Consider the following 22,986-nt stretch of genomic DNA (forward strand, 5'->3'; position numbering starts at 1 on the left):
GTTTTTGAAAGATTAGTTGGTAAACGTGCAAGAAAATTATTTGGAAAAAACATTTATTGTCTTTTATTCTTATGATTGATATATAGTCATTATACATGTGTAATGCACCATCATTTCAGTGGTGCTCTGGTGTTTTAAATTTGGTCTGAAAGTATTCCAAAGTATTTTCTTAAATAATTTAATTTGGTATCTATAGGAACTACTGTCTAGCTTGAAAGAAAGTTTGCTTTGATTTATTTTGAGACTTCTTTGCAGTTTATTCTGAGTAGCCGTGAAACATATGTTATTCTCATGATGTAGCTGATTTGTCTTCAATATAGAAACACTGAAGGGTCACTTTAAAAAGCAGTGAAAAAGACTTTGTTACAGATAGTAAAAATAACTGCACATCCAACCTTGCAAATTCATTGGCCCTTGGAAATAACTGTAATGAACTGCAAACACATTTGCCTCAATGTCATTTAGTCAGCTCAGCAGATTAAGGATTTGTAAAGAGTTTAAATGAGAGTATCATTGTGCTAAGATTTATCATGCTGGTTCAAAAGCAAAAATGGAAATCTGTTGTTTTGTTTTCTAAATTACATCAGATCGTATGTACAAAGTTGCATTTTATTAATTACAGCTTGTTTCTGGGGCCATGATGGAGATATTTTTGAAAACAGGAACTTTAAGTAACCTCTGTAATACCTGCAGTAGAATAGTAAACTAGACAATGATAGTCATTTTTGCTATAGCAACTGGATAAAAAAGCTCTTTCAAAATTTTCATGCTGAACATAAACCATTTTGTGGCGTCTGAAAGATTTTGCATTTTAAAAAAATCTTGATTGGAGCTAGGTGATCAATTCCACAAAGTCTTGCAAACATGAAACCAAGAGAAGTTGGGGTTTTAAAAGGGAAATACCATTGGCTGTTGATTTGTTTCTAGTTGGTCTATTTTGAGATGCTGTAACAACATCACATGGCAGGAGTAGGTGGAAGAGGAATCTAAACTTTTCATTTTCTATCCAAATGATGGGGCAGGATCTCAGTTGTCATTGTGTATTTAGTACAAGTCATATAGTATTTTTAGTAAATCCAGCAGATGTTTTCCTAGCTCTTCGCCCATTTCTCTGCTGCTGCTGCTGCTTCCTGGCTTTCTTTTGTTCCCGCATGTCCTGCCTGCATGAGTCTGTGAGTGACAGTGTGGGCAGAAAGTGTTAATAGGCTTCAAGTTATTAGTGTGTATTTAAGAATACAAAAATCATGGACAGAGGAGCTCCTTGCAATGTGCTTTGCATTTTCCAAGAGTTCAGTGATTATTAGATCCTGACTTCTAACATGTTATTTTAATTGAAAATCTTCTCTTTTCTGTGCTGCCCCTGCTGTGCCACTAAGTCACCTAATTTCTTAATGGGCAGCTAAATTTCCACCCATTGTTGCTTTCATTTATAATAAGTCTTATCTGTACAAATTTGTTTGGTTTTGAGTATGTTACAGAAAGGAGCGGCATAAATTATTCATGTAAACCTATTGGTATAAATTGTGTGTGGTTTTCAGTCCATTGATCGTGTATAGAGTGTATGTTTGTGTGTACTTTCTAGATAGTGTTGACGCCTGGCAACTGCCTGAGCAAGTCCCTACAGTGTTCTGGCAAGATTTTGGGAGTGGTTTACCAGTGCCGCCTCCTCAAGGGTGAGAGAGAGAGTGAGTGGCCCAAGTTCACGCAGCTGACTTTGTGCCTAATGCAGGAGTAGAACTCATGGTCTCTCCCAGTTTCTATCCTAGCACCTTCTCTCTATATCAAACTGCCTATTGTATATACATGTAGTTGCTAAATTGCTATTCTGAATGAAAAACAATGTTTTAGACATTATATATGATACGTATATTAGAGTCTGTTACAGTACATGGTCCAGGTGAAAGTAATCAGGCACAGGAGTTAAGTTCAAAGCACTATAAGTTTATTACATGCTGCCTATACATAAGAATCTGATCTACTGATGGTCAAAGCAAATTGGTGCTATGTAAGAGTCAATGGAATGCACTGAGGCGATCTTAGGTCTCTTGTTGCAGAGTAGCAACTCCAAACTGATGGTGTGTTGACACCACATTCACCCTCCGCATGACTATCACCTACAATGTGTATTTTCTGAAGTTAGGATGTATATGATGCTGTCATGTTCCCAAATCCAAGAGGGAAAATAGTACAGGTAGTCCTTGACTTACAATTGTAGTGGAGCCCCAGAATTCTGTTACAAGTCATGACGGGCATAAGTTGGGCATAAGTCATGATCAGTGGCGGGATTCAATTTTTTTTGCTACCAGTTCTGTGGGTGTGGCTCGGTGGGCGTGGCAGGGGACGGATACTGTAAAATCTCCAGTCAGAGGTGGTATTTGCCGGTTCTCCAAACTGCTCAAAATTTCCGCTACCGGTTCTCCAGAACTGGTCAGAACCTGCTGAATACCATCTCTGGTCGTGACCCAATTTTACATTATTGTAGTGGATGTTAAGGATGTTAAGGATCTTGCAGTCATTAAGTGAATACCATGGTTGCCATGGATGTTGAGCAAAGCAATAGATGGTTTTCACTCTAGACTGGAAATAAATACTGATTTCTGGCAAAAAAAAATGTAAATTGAGGTGACATGACCATAGGAAGCTACAAATGGTCATAAATATGAGCTGGTTGCCAAGTGCCCAAAATTGGATTGTGTGACCGGGGGGAGGGGGGGGCATCAGAACTTTGAATCTGGATCACAAGTATCTTTTGGGAGTCTGCAAAATGTTGAACAGTCACTAATCGACCAGTTGTAAGTCGAGGACTACCTGCATTGTAAAATCCACACAGCAATTAAAAATATCGCAAACAAAATGACTTCCAAATAATCTATAGATCTGTGCAACTTTGACTTGCACTTGAACATGTGCACAACCCAAATGCCTGGGAGGGATTTTTTTATTATTATTTTTATTTTTGAGTGCAGCATGCTTACTTCACATTATAGCTTTTTTTATTGCTTTTTCTCCTTTAAAGTGGAACTTGGGGGGTAGCAGGTTCAATCTAAAGCAATTGAACAAAGCCCATCGTATGATTTATGATCCACGCACCCCCAACCTTTGAAATCAGCCAGGTAGAATTTGCCTTCGAGCAGCCACTTTAATTTAGGCGGAGGGTTGCTGAAATGTTTGATGATTAAATTCCTCCCTGAGGAGTTTTTGAATCTAGACCTCTTCTGACTCCAGCAACATTTTTTGCCCAAAAATAAAATTGTGGGACTTACATTAGTTGAAATAGTTTATATTTCCCCCTTCTAAATGCCAAACACTGCCTACATGGATAAACATTCCATAAAGTAAAGTTCATAATATACTTTAGTATATTTAGTATTCCAGTATTTTCAAAAGGACTCTTGCTGGCTGTTATAGCAGTGACTATCATTTGTGTACTTTGGGGCAACAGGAGAGACAAATATTAAAGTGACCCTCTACACTTGTTTGACTTTTACCGTTTATTGTGTTGACTAGGACCAGCATTTTTGATCAGTTGCCTATTTTCTTATTGCTTGGGTGAGCCCAGAAAAAGCTCGAGCTGTCGCCTGCACAACAGGCTGGTTATTAGGAGCCCATCTTCCTCAGTGCTCTTTTGGTCTGGGCATTTGGTCTCCTCTCCCCCTCGCCCCATGCCAAAGGAAAGCCAGCCGGGCTTCCCCTTCCCTCCTACACTTCCCCCTGCTCCCTTTCCCCCCACTCAATCCTACTTCGGGACCCAGGAGAGAGCGCTGGAAATGTGTTGGCATTTCCAACACGCATTTCTCTGGTGCTCGCCCGCAGTTCTTCGCATTCCTCCAGGCCTGGTTTTCTGAGGGGGGAGAGCAGCCCTGAGGTCTCTGCTTCCCCCCCAGGAAAAGAAAGTGAGTAGAAACATAGCTGGGGCGAAAGGGCAGAGATTGGAAGGCACAGGCAAAAGAAAGAGGCACTTTTCAAAGGCAGCAGCTTCCGTCTTCTCTTGCCTGTGTCCTCCTGAATCTCAGCTCTTTCGCCCCAGTGAGAGCTATGTTTCTGATCACTTTTCCTGTGCTTTCCCCAGGAAGCGATGGCTGGAGCTGGGGCTGGGTGGGCAGCAGAGCAGAGCACCGACAGGGATGAGAAAACTGACGCCACCCACGCCACCCCATTCTGGACCTCTGAACTGGATGGTGAGCGCAGACTTGCTCCGCCACCTCCCACTACCACCAGCTGGTACTTTTCCTGCTCCGGGCTGTCCCTATAGCCCTCAGACATTGAGGAAGAGCCCAGGCCAGGAGAGGCGAGCTGGAAGGTGCGGGAGTGCTGCGTAAATGCAAGTAGTGTGGCGCTTCTGCACCTTCCAGCCATCTCCATCGCCGCTTCAGCCCCCCTGTGCTGCCAGCCCCCTCTTGCTAAAACTGCACCATTATCTCGTCCTGGCCGGCGAGGGCTGGGCTGCTTTTTGCAGGTGTGCCCTTAGACAAAGGATGGGGAGCAGTGGGTGGGCAGGCCATGTGGGTGGCGCGGCCTTGTGTTCCTTCACAGCCTGGATTAATTGCTTTGGAGGGGTGCTTTGCGGGGGACATTGCTCTGCAGACCACCAAAATTTTCTCATGGACCACCAGTGGGCCATGGCCCACTGGTTGGCGACCACTGATCTAGAAAGTAGTTTGGTTTAAATAAGTCTTTCTTCCATTAGCCTGCTTTAAAGTTTTTGCCTCTTGAATGTGCTAAAATGACTAGTTCTAATCAGTTTGTTGTGAACTTTCAGTGTATTTTTGTTAAATATACTTGACATAATTAATAATATATATATATGAGATCCAGCCCTTGCCCACTGCTTTACAGGGTTCCACAGGGCTCAGTATTCTGTCCGCTCCTGTTCAACATTTATATTAAGCCACTGGGTGAGATCATCCGTCACCGTGGACTGAGGTATCACAATATGCTGATGATACTCATCTGTATGTCTCAGCCGTGGTGAGTTAAGTGTTTCTGTGTCTTCCCTCTCGCAGTGCCTGGAGACTGTTAAGGGGCTGGATGGGGAGCAACGGCTTGAAACTAAACCCTTGGAAGACCGAGTGGCTCCGGTTTTGGGGTTCGTTGGCTCAGGGAGAATTGCCACCTTTGGTCTTGGATGGGGTGGCACTACCCCAAACAGACCCTGCGCATAATCTAGCGGTTTTCCTGGACTCGTGACTCCTGCTTGAAGAGCAGGTGGTGGTCATGGCCAGAAGGATGTTTGCACCACTGTGGGTTGTGCAACAGTTACGCTCTTTCCTGGACCAGTGGTCCCTATTCACAGTCACTCATGCCCTAGTCACTTCCCATCTTCGATTATTGCAACACGCTCTACATGGGGCTGCCCTTGAAGAGTATCTGGAAGCTCTAGTTGATGCAAAATGCAGCGGCCCGCATGGGTTTGTGCAGACCCCGGTATGCACATATGTCACTTCTCCTGCAGGACCTGCATTAGTTGCCAATTTGCTTCTGGGTGCAATTCAAGGTTCTGGTTGTCACCTTTAAAGCCCTTCATGGCTTGGGACTGGGTTATCTGAGGGAACGTCTCTTGCAGGTCACATCTACCTGACCATTAGAGCGGGGAGGCAGGGAATGTTGTGGGTCCCATCTCTGAGGGAGATACACCTGGTGGGACCCAGAAGAAGGGCCTTCTCCATGGTGGCTCCCTCTCTCTGGAATATCATTCCCCAGAGATTAGAATGGCCTCCACTCTAGCACTCTTTCAGAAGGCACCGAAGACCTGATTTTGCCAGCGGGCCTGGGAACCCAGAGCGGGATAGAGCCAATCAAATGGCTGGTGTGATCTGCGCTCATCTGGGCAGGGGGTGGGAGTTGGCGGGTGATTCCCCTCCCCCCAGATTTTGTTCTGTTGTACTTTATTAGTTTATTTGAATCTTTTTGTTACTTTTAACTGTTTCTTATTTTTATTTTTTATTTTAAATATGGTTTTACATTGTGCAAGCCGGCTCGAGTCACCATGGGCGAATAGGCAGCAATATAAATTAAATAAGTAAATAAATAATGCAGAATTCTGAACAAACCTGTACTAGAATCTGATTTTTCTCCTATACAGAGTTGAGCCATTGACCAGTTGGCTTAGGTCAACTTTTTACCACCTAATTACCCTACATTATCATATCTGTATATTATAAATTATCTATCTGTCTTTGATATACTGTGCATACTCTTATCTGTACATTAGACAATTGTCTGTGTGGTCCTAGGAGTCAAAAATGAATTAATGGTACTTAGTCAGTGAGTGTTAGACTACAACTCCCATAATGTCAGTATGATCAAGGATATTTTACAGCCTGAACCATTACACTTTCTGCCAGAGTTCAGCAGAAAACTGCAGCTCTTCAGACATTATTCAGTACTTGGCAGAAGATTCTCAGACACAACTTGCCTGGATTAAAGAATGAAACTTCAGCCCAACACATGTGTATGAGAGAAGTAGAGAGTAAGGATGGGAGGCCTTTTCTTCCTGGGTTCTTAGTTGACAATTATTTGGCTAATTTCTTACTAGGCTATCTGTAGCCTACTGGTTCCCTCTCATTTCTCACAGCCTTTATATGAAACATCTCCAACATAGAAATGCATTCCTTAACTTCAAGCTTTATATCATTAAATAATCTGTATTTAAATAAATATAGTTTATTTAAGGTATACAGTTTGACTTTTTATTATTTAAGACTATAATAGTCTGAAAAAGCTCCACTTTTTTCTTTCTCTTCCTTTGGGTATGTTTTCTTTGTAGAAACATGAAATTTTATGATGTTCTCTTCATCCAAGTTAGGAAACTTGGTTTTAATGTAATTTGCAAATCAGGACAACAATAACAAATTAAAGTTGAAAAGGATAACAAGAATAATCTAATCCAGACTTCTGCAATGTGCAGATAAATCCAGGATAAGAGTATTACTTTTATTTAAGTGACATTAAGACAGAATAAAAACAATTGGGAACTTTAGCATAATACATCCAATAATGCTGTAATCATTTTTAGGGGAATGGAACAAAGAGGATTGATACTGAGCCATGGTGGCACAGTGGTTAGAGTGCAGTATACTGCAGGCTACTTCTATCTGCCTGCAATTTGGCAGTTCAAATCTCACCAGGCTCAGGGTTGACTCAGCCCAGCCTTCCATCCTTTTGAGGTGGGTAAAATGAGGACCCAGATTGTTGGGGACAATACGCTGACACTGTAAACCGCTTAGAGAGGACTGTAAAGCACTATAAAGTGGTATATAAGTCTTATTGCTATTGCTATTGTGACTATGACCTTGCCTCCAGGACAATATTTTGTCAGGGATGAATGTCTGAACTCAATTACGGACTCATATTCTTGACGTGTATGAGTCCAAGGTGCACTTGACAATACATCTATTTTTGGGTAACTGTTCATTGATGAAAGTACTTCAGTACTTACGATAAACAGGTCTCCTTGACCAAATCAATTATCCTTCCTAAAAATGTAGCAGTCAAAGTATTTCTGTCTCTATATCTGAAAATATTTTCTGAAAGTGTGATTTACTGAGAAGAAATGTGACTTGAAATAAAAAACTCACATCATTACTAAATTCACTCTTCCGGAGGTGAAGTTTAAATGATCTTGTCATTGGATTGAAGAATATTATTGGCACCTTGTAGATAGGAATCCCAACTGTTCCATCTATCAGAATGTCATTTAAATATGCTAAGTCCACATTCAAATCAAAGTCAATAAATATATGTGCAATACTGCATCTTTCCTCAATTAAGTATTGATCAAGTTCATTTCTCAGTTCAAAAACATATTTCAAAATATTTCCCTAAGACTGCCATCTTAATTCAAATAAAATATTCATGAAATATGTTCAGCACTCAGGCTTGATTTTTATATAATTCACAGTATAATTGTTTGTAGAATGCTTTCCAATGCTGAACTTAAATCTGAAGAAAGAGCTTGCTTATGAATCATATATTCTACTCGAGACGCTGCTGCGAGAGCCCAGGATGGGTTAGACTCCTCCTGATGACATCATAAAGCTGAGTCTGTCTAATATAAAAGGGGCAGCCTGTGGGAGTCTCCCCAGCTTTGACTCAGCTCCTTTCTATGACAATTGAGCTAGTGTCTCTGAAAGCAGTTTAGTTAGCAAAGCAAAGTCGGACAAGTGATTTAAGCTCATTGGCACAGCTCCCAGGGGCCCAGTGCAGCTGTGCCTTCAGGAGAGCAGGGCTCCGCTCTTCTGCAATGCTGAGGACTCGACATTTCAGTCCACAGGGAGGCTGTAAGTAAGGGAGAAGCCATCGGCCCTCCCCTGAAGCTCTCCCTCTGTGAATTTGGCCACCGCAATCACAAAGCTCGGATTGGCGATAACCACGTCCCACAGCTGATTGCAAAAACGGTTTTCTTCTTATTGCCAATTTCACTGCCCAGGGCTTTTTCCAGCCTAGGGAGCAAGGACCAGCCATTATAGGCTGGAGAATGTGCGAGGGGCCATTTTAAAACTTCTTGATGCACGTGGCAGGTGGCCACATTTACCAATGGCCTGCACCTATCCACTGAAGGACCCAATTAAGGCCCCTATATAGGCAGCACATAGCGGGAGTCGCTCCCAGCACCTCTTGTGCTTGCTTATATCAACTATGGATCAAGACAGGATCCAGGCAGAGATTTTCATGCAGCACTAGGAAATTTTTGGCAGGTCCTCTGTGACAGCCTGATACAGCCAATGTTCTGTCTGTATAACTTAGTATATAACTTAGCTATGGCAATGCAATTCTCCCGTCGACTCCCCGAGAAGAGGCGTATCAGATACGACCAACGCCCCATCTCTCAGAAAATTCTATCAACATTTCTTTTTCTTTTTCTTTTTTTCTTTTAAGGAACCTTCAGTTTAAATTATTCTTGTTATTTCTTCACAGAAGAGAAGTCCTTACTTATTGTATCCTCAATAATCAATCTAGCACATGTTATTAAGTGAACATCCTTGGGTGCGCTTTGTTATTTCATCTATCTGCATGGGAAATAGTTGGTTGCTTATCTTTCCAGTTGATCATTAAGATCCTCTATTATCTTTGTGACTCAGCAGGAAATAGTGTCATGAAATAAAATGACACTCAAAAGTTGTTTTTCACCAGATACGTACAACATAGCTTCAGTGACATCAATAGTTGCTGGAAGAATTTTGTCCAAAATTCTGGTAGGATTTTTGCAGTATGTGATTTTATATGCAACTTGATAAATAGCAAGAAGTGGTTTGAAATGGTGCGTTTAACATTTAACTAGACACAAATTTCGTTTCTTCATTTCATCTCTTCCATTCTTGGAACGAAGAACAAAACACCACAATCTTATGAGGTTTGTTATCTAAGTCTCATGATTTGTTTCTAGAGGTTGGTTTATCATGCTTGACGTCAGATTCCAACTTCATAGCATTTTCTGATAAATACCACAAAATGTCCTTCCACAGTAACAAGGACGCTTGTTAATCCAAAAACGCATATAATTCTCATCGTATTTTCTTGACTTAAGTTCAGTTTTATTAATACTTCTGGTTGCTTGATTATATTCAGGTTTTCTTCTATGCCCTAACCCTTTTTTCTTCATTTTTAAAAGTTAGAAATCTAAAATAATGAATAAGGATATTGAATCTCAACGACACCATCTTTACTTCTACAGCTCTACAAAAAAAATCACTGATATATGCCCCATTGGAAATCACCAACTTACAATGCTATTATAATTGGTCGATGATTTTGATAAGTAGTTAGATGCTCACTGTGTGTTTGTTGCTCACTTTGCTAGATAAGTCGAGGTAAAACAAGAGGTGTTTTGATAATGCTGCTTGCTCCTTTATCCAGGCACTACAGTAAATTCTGGTTGCAATCGGGTTTTGCGAATGCACACCCAAAGCCTTGTCATGACATGCTCTACATAGCCATACAGAATGTAAGGAAATTCTGGTAGCAATCCAAAGAAATATATAACCCTTCTCAAATTTTCTTGTGATCCACAATTTGAGAAATGTTGTAATATATCAATGTACTACTTCATATTACTTGTTCAGCAACCTAAAATATTCAAAACCAAGACCTTAGTGTACAGGCTCCCCCCCACCCTTCCCTTAGAAATATTGTGGACTTATTTATTTTTTGTATTTATGAAGAATCATAGTCAATTAAATCTAAGTAACATCTATGAATTAACAAACAGCTTTCCAGATTAACCTGGTAGATTGTTGTACTGTTTAAATTGTCCTTGAAGCGCTGGGATGCATTTCTTTTCGTACTAGGCTGTTCTCATATACTTTAATTGCTTGGATGGGAATTCTCTGGCTTGGTAATCTGAATTATACCCATGTGGATTATTTAGAACAACACATGATATATTTTCTTATTTTGTTTTAAAAAAAGTAGATTGCATATACTGTGGCATAAAAATTCTCAAATCAGATTCACATATTCAGTACATAAAAAGAATTCTGTTGAGAAGTTTATGACACACATAGTTGTGAAGCATCCACGAAAATCTATTTTTTTAGAATTGAATCAGAGGTTACATGGAAAGACTTTCAAAAGTCTTGTTATTATCAATAGTTCCTTTTTTGCTTTTACGTAATCAATGTTGGGGATTATAAAAACACTGCATTTTTTTTCTCCTGGCCAGCCAAACCCAGAGCATGAGTTCCTCCCCCGCGGTGGTTCCCATGGAATTCGGTGTATGAAAATATGTGCAAAATCATGATTTAGTAGTATATGTGAAAGGGGGAAACCACATTGAACATATTCTGAAAATGTGTCTTTAAAAGAGCTATTTAATTCTTGACCAACATTCACAGTGGAGATGAAAGATAACATCAGTATAAAGAGGCTCTCCATTTGCTGTAGATTTCTAGCTTTCTTCCTTTGGTTGTGAAAAAAAAAATCAACTCCCTGAATTCCTAGCCTTTTCTCTGCTTTCTTCCCACAGAGACAGAAATGATCTTGCTTTTCCTTGTATTCAATTATATTAGAATTATAATATAATTTTGCCTGGTTTGAATGGATCATTTGAAAATTAGCATTAACTTTTCTTCGATTTTACATTCCTCATTCTTAACAAGAAAAAGAAAAAAAACCTGGTGTAAGGCATCCAGAAAGTATCCATGATATCAATCACTCCGAGACATTTCTCTCCAATTGATTTATTTAGAAACAAATCTGACATGTCAAAGGCAATTTCCCAAGTGTTACACAGTTTCCTGTGTTACACAGAATCCACCTTCTCTCCTCCCTTCTCTCCTCCCACTTCTACACTTCATAAATCACGAGAACCAATTAACTGCCACTAGAATTTCTTAATACGACATATAGAATAACCTTGAACTTTTCAACTCCTCCAACTCTCTTTAAAAAAAAAAGTGGCAGCTGAATTTTAAAGCTGACACCTGGATCTACAATTTAATGTCCCAGAAACAAGATAAAATGACTCTTCTTTTCCTCTTGCCGAAGCTCCCTTGAGTTTAATGTCATCAGTCAAGTCTGAGTAGTGGTTGGTATCCTCTTGCTCTTACACTCCAGCAGGTCCTCAGATGGTTCCATCTTTTCTGAGGTTATCTATTTTACAATATCATTTTGTAAATTCTTTCATTTGAAAGAATACCAATGTGCATATAATAGTAATTAAGCAAGTTAATCTCTAGTTTGACCTACCAATTTTGATTGTGAAAAGAAGTGAAGTTGTCATAAAATTATTTACGTTGTATGAAATACATGATTGACTACCTGAAGCTCTTTACTATAGGACAGGTTTTCTCTGTGTTTGTAACTTGAAGATATGTGGACATCAACTCCCAGAATTCCTTAGCCAGAAAGTTGGCTAAGGAATTCTGGGAGTTGAAGTCCACACATTTTAAAGTTGCCGATTCAGGAAATATTGCTCTAGGACACGACTGAATATAGAAGGTGACATATACCTTTGGCTTGCATCTGATTATCATTAGACAAGAAGAAATGATGTCACTTCCTGGGGTTTAAATAGTTTTACCCTTTTGCAATTCATGTTTGTGATGTTTTGATACTTCTTCTTGAGACTTCTTCTATCTGGCAAGCTTTTATATATAGCCATTTCAACTGTGTAGCCTATATCTGCACATTTCTTTCTCTTGAGGGCTTTGCCATCAGTCTTCTGTCTTTTTTCTAGATAGTTCATGAAGGATTTTAATGTTTTAATCCTAATAGTCTAGTTGAGTCTTTTTTTTTTAAAGACGGAAACAAACTGGTTCAGGAAAGACTTGAGACAAGACAGGTATGTGCCAATTACTTCTTTAAAACAAAAACAGTCTTCCAAGTTCCATTTGGAAAGTGCTTTATGTACAGTCTGTCTGAGTGCTAATACAGTCAGACAATATAGTTGTTCTTTTTTATGAATTCCTAGCTGTTTTGTGTTTCTTTGAAATATTATCTTGTTGCAGGGATATATCCACTGCCATAGGTTCAAAATACTCAGATCTTTTTCTTTTCCTCACTATGGATGTTTCATCTAACCTTTATTTTTCTGTTTTTGTTGAAGGTAAAACTGGGTTCACCATCTGACTTTAAACATTAAAAACTTTTGGTGACTAAAAGATGTGCCATGGAATGGTAGGAGCAAAGAGCACCACAACATCGTTGCTTGCCTTGATCAGTCATGGGATATTTTTTCCATTCTTTATCTTCAGTTCCTGTATGGTGGAAGGATTGGACTCATGTAAGTAATATTCTTACTATCTGTTTCGTGCATATTTCTGCCCTTCTCTCAGGGCAACTAATTCAGGGTTCTTGTAGAAAATGTTCATAAACCAAGCCAAACTAAGCCAACATTTAAAGCAGCTATATACTTTAAGCACTATGCGGTGGCTCAGTGGTTAAAATACTGAGCTTTTCAGCTAGAAACCTGGCAGCCCAGATTCAAGATCCCGAGCTCCACGCAATTGGGTGAGCTCCCGTCCTCACCACAGCTCCTGCCAACATAGCAGTTCGAAAGCATACAAATGTAAGTAGATAAATAAATGCTATTTCAGTGGAAGCTAACTGTGCTTCATGATGTCATGTTGGCCACATGACTGCGGAAATGTCTTCAGATAGTGCTGGCTCAATGGCCTTGAAACAGATGAGCACCGCCCTCTATAATCGATAACAACTAGCGGAGTAAAATCCACAGGTATTCCTTTATAGTTCATCTGTGTAAGTAATACCAGTACGTGTGTGTGTGTGTGTGTGTGTGTGTGTGTGTGTGTGTGTGTGATATATAAAGGAACATAAAAAATAAAATATATTTATAATGGAAATGAAATTTGGACTTTGAAGAAACAGGATAGAGTATTTTCAACTTTAGGGTTGGAGAAGATGCCTTAGACCAACGTAGATAGCCAAGAAAGAAAGTAAATGGATTATAGAATATAGAATATATATACATATATACAATGTAATGTTCTCATTCAAGGCACACATGATCAAACTTAAATTACCATATTTTGGACACATAATGTGAAAATCCTGTTTCTTTGCGAAGTCCACAATGCTGGGAAAGTTGAAAGGAGGAGGACCAGCAGCAGGGTAGGTGGACTTGATTAGAGCAGTGATAGGTACAGCATTGGAAGATTTGAACCACCTCATTGATGAGAGATCATCCTGGAAAGATCAATCTGTGTGTGGCCAACTGACAATTGTCACTGATTTGTTGGCTCATAATCAAGTGGTTGAAAAGCTTTAAATTAGTTACAATATCTACAATCAAGATTATCCCTTCAAAATAGTATTGATAATAGTCACTCAACCTGAAGACTCATTCAAGCGATCATCAATATAGTTTTCATATTCCTCCTGTCCACAAACTTCATATAAACCTTCCCTGGAAAAACGGTAAACTGGTCTGGGGGCGGGATTTCCTTTTGAGAAAGAAACTTGGTTTTAGGGCACTGAACTTGACACTGGCACTGAGTGTTGTATGGAATAAAACCTGTTGGCAATTAGTTGAGGTTCAGAAAGAAAATGAAAATTCCATGTATATGGACAGTAACCTACAAGAAGAAGAAATGGGCTCTATAATCTAACAGATGAATCAAATTTTGAGTGCCATATAAATATCAATTTTGTTAGTTTTCTTGGGGAAAAAATGCTGTTTTCTTATATAACAATTTATTCTTGTACATTTCACAGTGAAAGCTATTGAATGTGTGAGAGTGGTGTGTTAGATGATAGATGGGTAATTTATTTAATAATATCCTGGTTTTATTTATGTTTCAAATCCTCTTAGGTGAGAATAGTTCAGATACAAACACGAGATCAGGGTGGAACTAGTTAGTATGGATGAGAACTCACAAGTAAATCCCAGGACTATAAAATAAACTGAGTATTCAGGAAAAGCTGCTGGAAATAGACAATGGCAAATGACACAGCTTTTGTTACCAAAAAAAAAAAGGCTATTTGGAGGTACTCATGAAATTTCAAGGAATAAAGGTCAACTCAAATGGGAGATTATTTTAGAGACAACAAGGCTTTGATGAGCTACTTCAGATGAATTTTAATTCTAGGATGAATTAAAAAATGCAAGAGCTTTTGGTAGCTCCTTATTTTGGATGCACTCAGACTTATGAAGAATCCTACCAAAGACTCATTGATTGAAGCACATATTTGGTGGCATAAGAAGTTTGGGAATTTTAGGCATACTTCTCTTTGACTTGTGCAAAGTTCCAGCTTGATTGGAACCCTCCCTATTTATCCAACATGAACATTTTAACATTAGAAGCAGGGTGGAAAGGATGCTTGGCAAGGGTGTTCTCTTATGTTTATGTAATGGTATATCTGTTGTACTTGTATTCAGAGATTTATCCATATGTTGATGTCCATGAACAGTAAAGAAAAACTCATTCCTTACATATAATTGTGGCTCCTGAAATGGTCACTATGGTATGCACAGCATCACAGACCTTATACCAGTTATTTCTGTTTCTATGGCCATGGAAAATAATTATTGGCCATCTTCCCTTTGGCTTCCCTTCATATACTCCAACCTGACAACCATGTCTACTCTCAGTCTTCTTTTCTTCAAACTGAACATTCTGCATTCCTTCAGCAGACTGTAATGGGCAGAAGAAATAATCTTGATAGGCAGGAGGAAGTGCTGCAACCAAGATAACAGTCAGATAAAAGAAATCTGAGTCTGGGGCAGAAATGTATTGTGAGAAAGCATCTCAGACTGGGGTCTCTTTAGTTTTCAGGAAGATAACGGGAAGGAGGAGAGAAGCATATTCACATTCTTATTATTATTACCTTTAGTGTCAGAATACAACATGTGTACAATGAGATTGGCTGAGCCTGCCTTCGTGCACCCCACCACCACCAACACAACTCACAGTGAGGACAGAAACCCAGTCCCAATCTTATGTGATGTTGTTGCACAATGCGGCTACCCTGCAAGTCTATCATACTAAAACTAATATTAAGATTCATAACTTTGATTTCCTAGTTTGGTCTACCTTGAAAGGCTGACACTGATTCACCCATAACTGCATCTACAATCCTCTTGTCAGAAAGTTCTATTTAAGGTTCATGTAGTTTTTCAAAGGCTGCTTAGACATTTTTAGACACTTGAGAGTACAAACAAGAACTGTGCCTGGGAGCATGTGCTCTGGAGGCCTAGTTCCAGCCAAAAAGTCACCAGCAGTGTAAAAGATTCTGACAGGGAGTTCTCATAAGATAGCCACTCAAGTTGCAAGCATGTAATGTGCTCTTCTGTATATAGTCAAATAGGATCTTAATTATAGAAGTGATGTGTAAACAAAACTAATTAGCTGATTACTGTCTGCATGTCCACCTAACTGACTGAACATTGCTTAGCCTTCTGATTATTGCAGTTTGTTTGATGAGAACAACAATTCTGTAATGTCAGCTTGAAAGATATTTATTTATATCCATCTTCCCTGTATTGCTGTGGCTTTGGGTAAAATGATCTTTTCTAAGACATCTTTTCACTGTAGCTAGGATATAGCTGTGGAATGGAAACACTGAAACATCCACCTACTGAATGCAGAAGCTTAAACCAGCAATTTATTCTGCCAATTAATATGTTTTTCCACCTGTTCAAGTGTTAGCTATTTCCACTCAAACAAAGGCTCTGTATGAGGTTCTGTGTGTGTGGTCTGCACGTAGCCTTCTTCAAATTCCTAAAAATTAGAGGTGGAGAAAAGGAGTGTTTAAAAGAAAATAAACATTTCAAGTCTTCATGAGATCCTCTTTAATATACAACATTTTCGAATATGAACATTGCATTAACATTCTATCCATGGAAATGTTGATTGGGGTGGGCATTAGGAAAAGTTCTGTACCTTGCTGTGAATGGATATAAAGGTACCAATGATGAAACATGCTTTCTGATTTTATTGTTTACATGTTTGCTTGATTGACTTTTCCTCCAAGAGTTCCCAGCATCTTGGATGAGGATCTCCATTTTATTCCAATAATATCATCTCATTCCATCTCAATACCATAAGTTGGGGCCCAAATCACCAATTAGGTTCCTATGGATGAGACTGGCCTAAAACCTTGGTCTCCCTGTTCCAACATGCTTAATCACAACACCACACTGGCCCTCACTGCTTTCGAGAATGATCAGTTAAAGATTTGTAATGCAAGGTTTATTAAGTGTTCTAGGCATATCCATGACTCCTGCAAAGAGAACAGATTTTTTTTTTTAAATGTGAAATGTTTTGTCATGAATATAAAGTGAGTAAATACTGGGAGAAGCATTTTTTACATTTGCATGGGAGTATTTGTCAAATGTTGAAGAGTGAAAATCGCTATAAATGGTTAAATATCCTTCAAAAAAGTTTTAAAAAATGTGATAGCTACTGTAACTAGAAAAACATTTAAGATATGGATAAGGTTTGTTTATGAAATGACCAAGCAAGTTGCTTAACTGTGCATGAGATTACATCCATACCCTATGATTAGGAGAACGTTTTTTTATTGTTTATTGTTCCCCTGTAGAAAGAAAAAAGTAGCAAAAGTGATGCAAGAACTGTAGAGGCCTTGTTTTGTTAAACGGCACTTGGCCAAAAATATTTGGCAGTTTTCTGATTAAAATAATAATCAGAAAAATGACCTGAGCTAAATTAAAAAGTAAAATGTAACTTTATGCTGGGCAGAAGGTATACAAACCAAAGTTTTGCTATTCAGTAGAGCCTTGAAAAAAATGTAAGAATCGGGGGGGGACGGCGACGGGACTTATTGTATATTTGTTTAGAGAAAATGTATGATAATCTTAATATGATTGTGGCATTTTATATGACTGTCATTGAAAATTGCTGCTAAATGTTGTAAAAGCAGCAAATGAGGGAAGAAGAGCATGTGTGAGAAGAAATGGAATACTTCAACAATTAGCAAAAACTAAGAGAAAGATGTAATTGTTTAATAGAGATAGTCCTTGCTTAACAAGGAACCAGAATTTCCATCGCTAAGCAGAGCAGTTATTAGGTGAAACATCCCATGATTACACACCACTTAGTGATAGCAATTCTGGTAATACAGAACTATTGCTAATCAAGGACCTTATTCTTCTGCTCTGTCATTCTTGTCTTCACTTCAACTCCTCCACCTATTCCCCCTCCCAGCTCTTTCCTTCTGGCCAGCCTGCACTCAGCTGCCCTTGCCACCACTGCTTCTCTCAGCTGACTTTTGCCTTCTGCTGCTGCTGAAGAGGCATGTCCAACAAGACAGCTGCTGGCCCTTGGTGAGGTTGTGCAATATCTCCCTGACGCCTAGATTGGGATAAAGCAGATATTGTAGGACATAGGCATCAGCTACAACAATTTGTGGCTGATAATCTTTGGCATTTCTTAAGTTTCCACCCTAGATGACTCATCCTATAGCTCTTACAACTCCCAGACAATATAACTGATTACAGAGTCAAGAATTGGAGGACTTCCGGTTTGAAGGGCTTCGGCGACAGACAGAAATCCATGATCGTGTGCGGTTTCGGTCTGGGCTCGCCGCTGGAACCCCCCTGAGCTGGCTGGTTTCGGGGCTAAGCCATCCCGTAGAGGTAGTGAAGAGGGGGGAGACTGCCAGCAGGGTCTAGGAGAGCCGCATCTCTCTTCCTCAGCTGGCCATTACTCCCTTTCCCAATGGCGGTTGCAGCGGTGGTCAGAAATGGCCACCACAAAGGAGGACTCGACCGGAAAAGAATGTGCAGGAGGAAGATAAGAAGTGAAAGTTTTGGCTGACCGGGTTAAGTCGAAAAAGAAACAACCAAGGTACCCTGGAATTTAAACTTACAAAAAATAACATCGCTCCCAAAGAAGAGTCAGAAGCAGCGAAGGAAACTGAAAAGGGAAAGGTTTGGCTTTTTTTTCCTTCTCTCTCCTTCCCTATACTGACAGCTAAGAGACTTAAATAAGGAATCGGAAAAATCCGCTTTGACATCAATAGACAATTAAGCTGAAAATAAAACAAAATGCCAAAGGGATAATAAAGATTTCTGGACATTAAAAACTTTCTTTTTCATAAGCAGGAAGGGAGAGAAAAGAATAAGGGCAGGATCTGGAAGAGGGGGGAGACTGCCTGGAATTAAAAAGAGTTTAAAGTAAAACTTCAACATGACTTCTAAAAGATACATTTTAACTGAAACTTTGCAACTAAATAGTAACCCCAGGAAGAGAAAGTGAAAAAAAGAACAAAAAAGAAACAGCTTGCGTGTATTTGGATTATTTGGTGATCTTTGGATTTTTGGTTATTATATTTGAATGACTAAAATCAATCGGGTGGTTGTTTAAAAATTTATACAATGGCACCATTTCTGGATGAATTGAAAATGGAACTTAAAAAGTACAAAGAAGATGCACAAGAAGAACAAGAAAAGACTGCAAAACAAGAAGACTGGGACAAAGAAGAAGCCATCTTTAATGAACAAGTAATTCTATGTGGGGAAGAAAAGGAAAGGGGGGAAAGAGAATGGAGAATTTAAGACTTAAAAAAAACAACCAAAGAAAAGAAAAATAATTCAAAAAATAAGTATAATACTGGAAAGCAACAGAAAAGCAGAATACAGAAGAGGGAAACAGAGGTAGAGAGACAAGGGGGTAAAAAGGGGAGAGAGAAGAAGAGAGGGAAGAAGGAAAGGAAAAGAAGTTACAAAGGACCAGAGCAAGATATAGAGAAACAGGACCTATTTAGAAATAATGGGTGAAAATCTAACTGAAAAAGGGATTCTGTAAAGGTACATAAGATTGTATTGTTATATTAGTAATAGAAATAACTTTAGAAAATTGGAAACAACGTATGATTAAAATGAAGGATAAAATAAATAGTGTAATTTAGTGAAATGTTTGTGAATAAGATAAGTGAAATAAAATAAATGAGAAAATTGAATTAGGAAGAAATGGGAACATTTTAATTAGTCAATGTTTTATAAAATATAAGTGAAGGGGGGGAATTAACTATGGAAAGCTTATAATTGTTCCCATAGAAGTATGATATTTAATTGAAAAGTAATGTTAAAGAAGTTAAGACTTTAATGAATATTAATATTAATGATAGAATTGACTTGGAATGGAATGTTGTTTTAATTATATACATTTATATATATATTTTCTTTTTATAAGAATACAGTGTGTATTTTAAGAATGTACCAAGCAGAATCCGAATGGAAGTTATATATTATATTGAATGTTACAACTTTAGGGAAAAGATATAAAGGCCTCATACTCCAATCAGTAACTAGAGAAGAAATTTTGTTTAATGAGAAAAGATAATAGATAATTGAAACAGGACAGGCAAAAAATATAAATACAATGATTTGAATTGAGATGAGATAATTAAAATAAAATTGAGAAAATTAAAAGGGGGAGAAGCTATGCAGAAAATGAAAAATAGTAATAAGATATGGAATAGAATATAAAAATGAGTATGAACCCAAATTTGTGTCTATACGAAGAAATATAACCCAGGATTATGCTGCTTTCAAAAAAGATGTTTTATTTGTATTTTTTTTTCTCTTTGTGAAAACTCAAATAAAATTTACAAAAAAAAAAAAAGAATTGTAGTCTGATCCATTTGAAAGATGCAAGCCCCCCCTAAAGTATAAGCATGAACGTCAAATAGACATTGTGTAATCTGTAGAATATGAGATTTTATTTAATGAAAAACAAGTTCTAATTTTTATGGCTGTATAAAGAAGCATAAAATCTTGCAGAAAGTTTCCTAAAACATTAAATGGCTGCTCTGAATGGGAATTTTTACCCTAGCAATCCAGACGATGACTTCATGTGATACTCTGAAGATTTTGATTAATGCACTGCATTGTGAAGAGCCCACTCACAGCTGCTCTTGTATGATTTCAGTTGTTCCAGGATGTAACTATTAGTAATTCCCTATTAATTATATAGTGATGCAAAAGTCTTCCATTCTAACAATGGATTGATCTAAATGCAGTTCTCTTATTAAAGATAACTTAGTGTCATCTTTAAATGGCATTGTTTATTTATTTGTTTATTTGTTCATTCATTTAATTTCTATAGCTGCCCAATTCAATTTAGTGAGTCTGGGTGAACAAAACAAAAAACAAAAAAAAAATCCAAAACATTAAAACAATAAAAACATCCACAAAATAATAAGTACAAATGGTAGCCATGATGATTAATCAACTAATAGAAAAGCTAACGAACAGGTCCTTTAACACATTCCGAGCCTCCAGGCCCAGGTACATAATCAGGTTTTTAAAACTTTGTGTAAAAAGCCAGCAGGATTGGGTCCATTCTAAGCTTTGAAGGGAGAATACTCCATAAGGGAGGATCTACAACAGAAAAGGGCCATTTTCTAGTCCTTACCAGTTGACACTCCTTGACTGATGGGACCTGCAGCCACCCAAAGGGACTGACTCACCAAAACAGGCAACTATCAGCAGTTGCAATAAGGGTAGAGAAATTGTTACATTTCACCATCCTTATCACCACGAGGTAACCTGTAATAGCAGCTCTAGCTCGTGTCAGGGTGTATTCAATCCTTGTTTTATGACAGTGGCACTTGGCCCATATAAATTCCCTCAGTTCCATAATTTACTACAAGGAACATTGGGAACTCTGGACACAGAGAGGCCACCCCAGGTGCAATCCGATCTAAATACTATTTGATGTTCCATACAGCTGCTCAGGCTTCAAGCTTTTAATCACATGGAACAGGCCAGTCCAATAGGCCCAGCCTCCCTGCAAATGTGGGGGAGGGGGAAATAGCACCAAAAAACTGGAGACTCACCAGCAAATGGTCTAACCATGGTGAGGGAGAATCCCATATCTAGTGCCAGGTCTTCAGGAATTCTCTGGCATTTTTATACCTGGCTTGATCTAAGATGCTCACAGTTTCAAGAGTACTATATGATTGTTTGCATACTATCTCCTTCCTTAATATTGTTATATAGACTAATTTCTATCAAAACCCATTGCTTTGTTTTCCAGATTTGCCTGGCATACTTGAACTACATAGTTTGAATAGCCATCTTGGTCTAGTTTTTTTTAAAAAACAAATTTTATTAGTTTTTAAAGACAAACAAAACATAAAACATAAGAACATAAAACCTCTTTTCTGAAAGCTACTTGTAAATTTTAACAAGGCAAATAAAACATTGTTTTATACAGCATAGTTCTAAATTATCACATTTCCATATAAACACATGCATATCTTTTTCAAATTTCTCGTTATTTCTCCCTTTTATTCAATTATATTTCTTTTCTATATTTATCTATTTTATATGTTTTTATTCATTATACTTATATTTTCATCTGACTTGTTTACAGTTTCATTATTCTCTTCTAACATTCCTCCAAGGTTTTATTAATTCTCAATCAAACACGAACACACAAAACACAAAACATAGAAACATAAAACTTCTTTTTGGAAAGTGGCTGAGCCCCGGGTTACATCTTTTTGTACAGACCTAAATCAAATTCATGCTCACCTTGTATACCATTACTTATCTTATTTACCATTCTATATTTTCTATATAACTTCTCCCCTCTTTTCACTCTCTTAATTCTATTTTATTTATTTCATCTTAATTTAAATCATTATACTTGTATCTTTTGTTCATTCTTTTCCAATTATCTATTTATCTCTTCTCTTTAACACAAAATTTCTCCTGTAATCACTAATTGAAGTATGACGCCTTTCTACCTTTCCCCTAAATTTAACACTTAAAATAATACATAGTTTCCATTCTGATTCTGCTTAGTATATTCTACATACTGCATTTTAAAATAAGTAAATAATAAATTTATAATATAGTTAGATATATAATTCTCCTTCGAGCTGCTCGGATCATCCAGAGAGTGGGAGGTGCTTCAGTCTGTGTTGATTATAGGCTGAGTTGAACTATTGAGGAAACGCCCTCCCTCCATCACGTGGCTCCATCCAGGCGTTCCCCCAGTTTCTGCTCAGCCCTGTGAAAGCTAGGCTGCATTGTTTATCCCTCCTTGGCCGTTTCAGGACTTCGCATTTTTGCTTAAGGTTTGCCTTAAAATGTTTTTTCCTTAGCCTCTGGGCATCTGGCTGTGTCTCTAGAGAAGGGGAGAGCGTTCCTTGCCCCCTCAGGGGGGAGTAAAACGGGCGGTATTGAGCGCTCTCGCGCTACCCCCCCACCCCACCCACCCCAGCCTCTTTCTCAACTCCTGCCGCTTCCAGCCGCTCCTTGTTAGTGGCTCTAACTGCTTGCATTTTAAAGCACTGCTGGTTCTTCCCCCCACACGAACGCCGCCCCGCCCCTATCGGCCTCATAGCCTTGCCGGAGGGGTGTAATTCCGCCCTGAGCAGCCCCGACGTTTGACTGATAGGCAGCCGCCTTTTTGAGCGCTGCCTCATGGCCGGGAGCTAATCAATTCTCCGATCTCCATAACAATGACCGCTGTGAATGTTTCTAGCTCGCCTTACAGGAGGCCTCAGGCGTTCATTTGACTAATTGGATAAGTTTGCCTGGGTTGCACAGAT

The 22,986-nt window shown here is 38.6% G+C and overlaps 1 protein-coding gene across 5 annotated transcripts in view; it reads left to right on the plus strand.

The window, feature by feature from the left end:
- SUSD6 (sushi domain containing 6) overlaps positions 1-22,986 on the plus strand; it is a 72,511-nt gene that overhangs the window by 16,728 nt on the left and 32,797 nt on the right. For 4 of the 5 annotated variants that reach the window (XM_026708893.2, XM_026708900.2, XM_026708884.2 and 1 more), the window contains exon 2: positions 12,545-12,721. In XM_026708893.2, the coding sequence (XP_026564678.2) occupies positions 12,601-12,721 (121 nt within the window). In that variant the 5' untranslated portion in view covers positions 12,545-12,600. Of the gene's footprint in view, positions 1-12,261; positions 12,281-12,544; positions 12,722-22,986 lie in introns of those variants that run through there. The other variant, XM_087921716.1, reaches the window with a different exon arrangement.

The sequence above is a fragment of the Pseudonaja textilis genome, chromosome 1 (assembly GCF_049901715.1).
Source record: "Pseudonaja textilis isolate UNSWEBS1 chromosome 1, rPseTex1.2, whole genome shotgun sequence".
In the NCBI taxonomy this organism is placed as follows: Eukaryota; Metazoa; Chordata; class Lepidosauria; order Squamata; family Elapidae; genus Pseudonaja; species Pseudonaja textilis.